This window comes from Myotis davidii, unplaced genomic scaffold (assembly GCF_000327345.1).
Source record: "Myotis davidii unplaced genomic scaffold, ASM32734v1 scaffold147, whole genome shotgun sequence".
Classification (NCBI taxonomy): Eukaryota; Metazoa; Chordata; class Mammalia; order Chiroptera; family Vespertilionidae; genus Myotis; species Myotis davidii.
Window position 1 is genome coordinate 6,784,742 of NW_006383010.1, and position 4,703 is coordinate 6,789,444.

The 4,703-nt window shown below is 34.4% G+C and overlaps 1 protein-coding gene across 1 annotated transcript in view; it reads left to right on the forward strand.

Annotated features, from left to right (window-relative positions):
• The window catches only part of LOC102768613 (protein LEG1 homolog), a 13,650-nt gene extending 10,842 nt beyond the window's left edge, over window positions 1–2,808 (forward strand). The window contains exon 6 of the mRNA XM_015557839.1: window positions 2,708–2,808. Within this exon, the coding sequence (XP_015413325.1) occupies window positions 2,708–2,808 (101 nt within the window). The remainder of the gene's footprint in view (window positions 1–2,707) is intronic.
• The last annotated feature ends 1,895 nt before the right edge of the window (window positions 2,809–4,703 follow it).

A 4,703-nucleotide genomic window follows, 5' to 3' on the forward strand; every position in this document is an offset into this window, starting at 1 on the left:
CAAGCTGAGAGGCTGACAAGGCAGGCAGGGAACGTTGGTTTCTTCTGTCACTGAAGCAAGGAAGCCTCATGTTAGCTTCAAGCTGCCTGGCTGCTGGCTGCCATATTAGCTGGCAGTTAATTTGCATATCGCCCTGATTAGCCAATGGGAAGGGTAGTGGACATATGCTAATTACCATGTTTCTCTTTTATTAGATAGGATACTTTCAAAGAAAGTCTTGCTTTCCTATAGGTATCCATGTTACACATTTAAAAAAATATTTATTTTTATTGATTTCAGAGAGGAAGGGAGAGGGAGAAAGAGATAGAAACATGAATGATGAGACAGAATCATTGATCGGTTGCCTCCTGCACACCTCTCACTAGGGATTGAGCCTGAAACCTGGGCATATGCCCTTGACTGGAATCCAGACTGAAGCTCTATCCACTGAGCCAAACCAACAAGGGCTTCATGTTACACATTTTGACCCTTCCACTCATGATCCTTATTGACCATGAAGCCACCAGACTATCTCAAGCCCATGTTTTGAATCTATAACCCATATTCTGTCTTTCTTCCCTTATACATGGCTCTTCAATTTAGAATGCAATAAAGGACATCAAAACAAATCCTGCTATGATTAATGGACTTATGTAAGCTCCCACCATCCAGTCTTACTAATCATAGATGAAGCACTCTGCTCCATTTCCTCAACTGTAGGATTTCTGAGTAGAGTGAATTGATAATTGTATGTTTGAATAACCATAGTATCCCAAGTTTCCAGATATGCTCTTATGCAGTGAACCAAGCTTAAAAGAATTAAAAAAAGTCGATATTTTTATTTTATTTTATTTTTAAAATATATTTTATTAATTTTTTACAGAGAGGAAAGGAGAGAGATAGAGATAGAAACATCAATGAGAGAGAAACACCGATCAGCTGCCTCCTGCACACCGCCCACTGGGGATGTGCCTGCAACCAAGGTACATGCCCTTGACCGGAATTGAACCTGGGACCTTTCAGTCCACAGTCTGACACTCTATCCACTGAGCCAAACCGGTTACGGCAAAAAAATTGATATTTTTAAAACAAACAAAACAAAATAAAAAATCTGAAAGCTATAAAAACATAGTAAACACAAATACGTTAAATATATGATCTTATTTGCATGACTCAGAGTAACAAATATACCCAAATATTTTAGGGGCTTTATGTAATTGGAGTTTTTTGCTCCAGTGATGGTGCCATATTTCTCTGAAAAACAAAACAAACGGGTGCTTCATAAGTTTAAGTAATTCACCAGATGGTGAATGTCCCAGTAGGTTTGCATCCTGGCAGTATTATTTTAGAACCTGTGCTTTTCCCCCTTAACAAATCATCCTGTATACAGCAATCCATGCTCCAGGATAGTTTGGAATGTGGTATTAACACTTTGCTCTTGTTGGATGTATCAAGGCAAGACTTGATAACTCAGTGTTACCAAATCTAAAAATTTCAAACTAGCTTAACTTCTTCACTAGTCTAGATACAATGAAGAGAAAAGGTGCTTTCTCAGGTCTTAGGACATTAATAGATTAGCCAACTGAGAAACATGAAACCAAATGCTCTCACCCACCAATCAAGTAATGTGCTACAACTACATGGAGAAGAGTAAAGGATGTTCATGAAAATTAAATGGACATTAAGCATTACCCTCCCATTCCCAGAGTCTAGGAAGATATTTTCAAACTGCTGCCTTTTGCACATTAACTGATCTAACCTGAAATGTGTTTTAGTTTCAATCATCATTTTAAAAACTCTAGTTTACTATTTTCTTAAAACACATTTTAATTGCTAGACCTTTTACTTATTTTTAAAAGTACATCTAAGTATATGTATATTCAATGTTTAAAAATCTAAGTGTATAAGCACATGAAATGAAAATAAAAATCTTCATCATTTCTCCTCAATCACATCTCTTAGTCTTTCACCTATTTTTTAAAATAGTTTTTGGTGCAAATTTCTAGGATTTTTTTATACATCAAACAGTGCAAATAAATGAACAAATAAAACCTGTGCAGTTTGTACAAATGAAATCACACTCACTGCTCTGCACTATACTTTTTCAACTGAAAATTTTTCTTGGAGCTTTTCCTGTATCAGGAGGTGTTAATCCAACTATTTTCTTTAGAGGATATGTAGTGTTTAATTTAATAAATTATACCTGTAGAGATTATTTTATGTTATAAGCTATTGGCAATATAACAACAAAGGCATTTTATACATACTTTTTGGGCACAATTTATTATCTTGCCAATACATTTTTAGAAAGGAAATGAATTAAAATCAATGGGCCATATATTGCCAACTGGTACTCAAAAAAGTTTTCAGGACTTTACATTTTTGTCATAAAACTATGAATTAAGGTTCTTGTTTTTCTCCAACTACCAAATAACAATTTCTATAATTTGTGTTAGTTTATTATGTAGAAAATGTTGCTTAACTATTATATGAATTTATAGTCTTTGAATGTGTTCATGCACTTTATCCAGTTTTCTATAGAGTTGCTTAATTTTTCTTATTGATTTTTATATGAAGAGCTGGTCAGTTAATTTTAAAAACATATGTGTACAATTATCATATAATGAACATATAGTATTTGTATATAAAACACATATAATTTTATTTCAAATAAATATTTCAATAATTGGGCTTAAACTTACATGTAAAAATTTTATATCTTTGCCAGGGTCATTCTCTTTGACTGTATGGAAAATTTTAATGAAGACAGAAGGTGCAAGAAAACTAGTTCTAGAGCTTTCAGAAATAGTTCTTAAATCTTTAATCTAAAATTCTGAAAATAATGAATCAACAATAAAAGTTTCTAATTTTTTGGGCAATAGAAATTTCAAAATTTAACACGATCATAACCAGGATAGTTTTCTTGATTCTGTTGTTTTTCATTTATGCTGATTTGTTAGAATTTTGTCCATGCATACCTAATTTTATTTTATTTTATTTTTTTAGAGTTAGTATATAAAAAGAAGGAGGCTTTGTGAGGCTCCTACGGTTTCTGGTGGGAGTTATTGTTTTTTTCTTATTATCTAAAGTTTTACATATGTCTTCTTTTATCCCAATTGACCACCCCCCCAAGACATTCCCACCCCAGGCAAGCCCCCACTGCCCCAGTGTCTGTGTCCATTGGTTATGCTAATACATGCATACCTAATTTTAAATTCAAATTAATGTTATGATTATTTTGTTTAATTAATAATTCTTAATTTTTAATTCATCAATATATGTTTAGCCTTTAAAGAAAATTGTATTAAACAATTATAAATCACTGAGAAATTAATAAACAGACATTCAACTCACATGGCTCTTTTGTTATTAACATATGTAACCTAATTTTATGAAATTTAGGTTAATATCTTGCTGATTTATAACCAAAATCCAGAACATTTAAAAAATCCTACCTATTAAAATTTTAAAACTCATAAAACTGAACTGGCCAGTAGAATACCTAAGTTGTCATTTTTGTGTGTGCATTTTTACTGATCACAAGTTTATAGCAATTGTATACTAAGTTTCCTTTCCATGGTCCACATGTAATAATGAGTGTTCAAGGAGAGAATACACTGGCGACATCCAAAGCTGACATGAAGCTTTCGTATGAGGATTTCCCAGGGCTTTATCAGAATAATTCTACCCACTAGCTGGTAAAAATTAGATAAATTGTTCTGAATAATATTGTCACTGGAATAGGAAAGGCATAGTTTAAATCCAAGCTCTATTGCTTCCCCATGTGAACTTGGGCAATTTTTGTAGTCCCCTCTACACCTCGGTTATTGTTAAAATGAAGGTTATCATTTAAATAAAATAAAAACATACTTATCAAGTGGCTTAGTAAAATACTTAGTAAAATCAAAACATACTTATCAAGTGGCTGAGACTCTTCCCAATGAATAGGATGCATTTACAAAAGTCAGCAGTTGTTACAATAATTGTGCTGAGAGATGGATAACACATGTTGTATTGTTGGGGCAGTAAAAACATCTTTGATGAGCCAAGACCATGAACACGTTTTTAATTAATCCAAAAACACATGAAAGATTTTCTGTTAGCTGTATATAACAGGGGCAGTGGGGTAAACAGTCTCCCCAAAAGATGTGAAATAATTACACATCTATAACATGTCTATACTAAACCAAATTCTTAAACTACTTGAAGACAGATGATGCTAAATTGGCAAAACCGCTCTCAGTAAAAAGAGAAAAATCAACAAATAGCAGTGCCCCCGTAATACAGATTTTGATCCCATTCTGATATCGGGAAGGGGAAAATCCACCCCCTGCCCCCATCTTAGTTCTTACTGCTGGACTGGTAATCCTATCTAATAAAAGAGAAACATGCAAATTGACCATAACCCCAACACCCTTCCCATTGGCTAATCAGCAGGATATCCAAATTAACTTCCAACCAAGATGGCGGCTGCCATCCACGCAGCTGAAGCGAACAGGAGGCTTGCTGGCTCCAGGGACGGAGGAAACCAATGTTCCCAGCCTGCCGCTGCCAGCCTCTGAGCTGCACTCTAAGCAACTATGTTGCAATTATAGAATCTAAACAAGCTCCAGAGACCTGCTTTTAGCCAGCTTTGGCCTCAGAGCTTAGAGCTGCAGTGATGGCACCAGAGTTTCAATTATAGAAGCCAAACAAACCTAGAAACCTGTTTTCAGCCAGCTTAA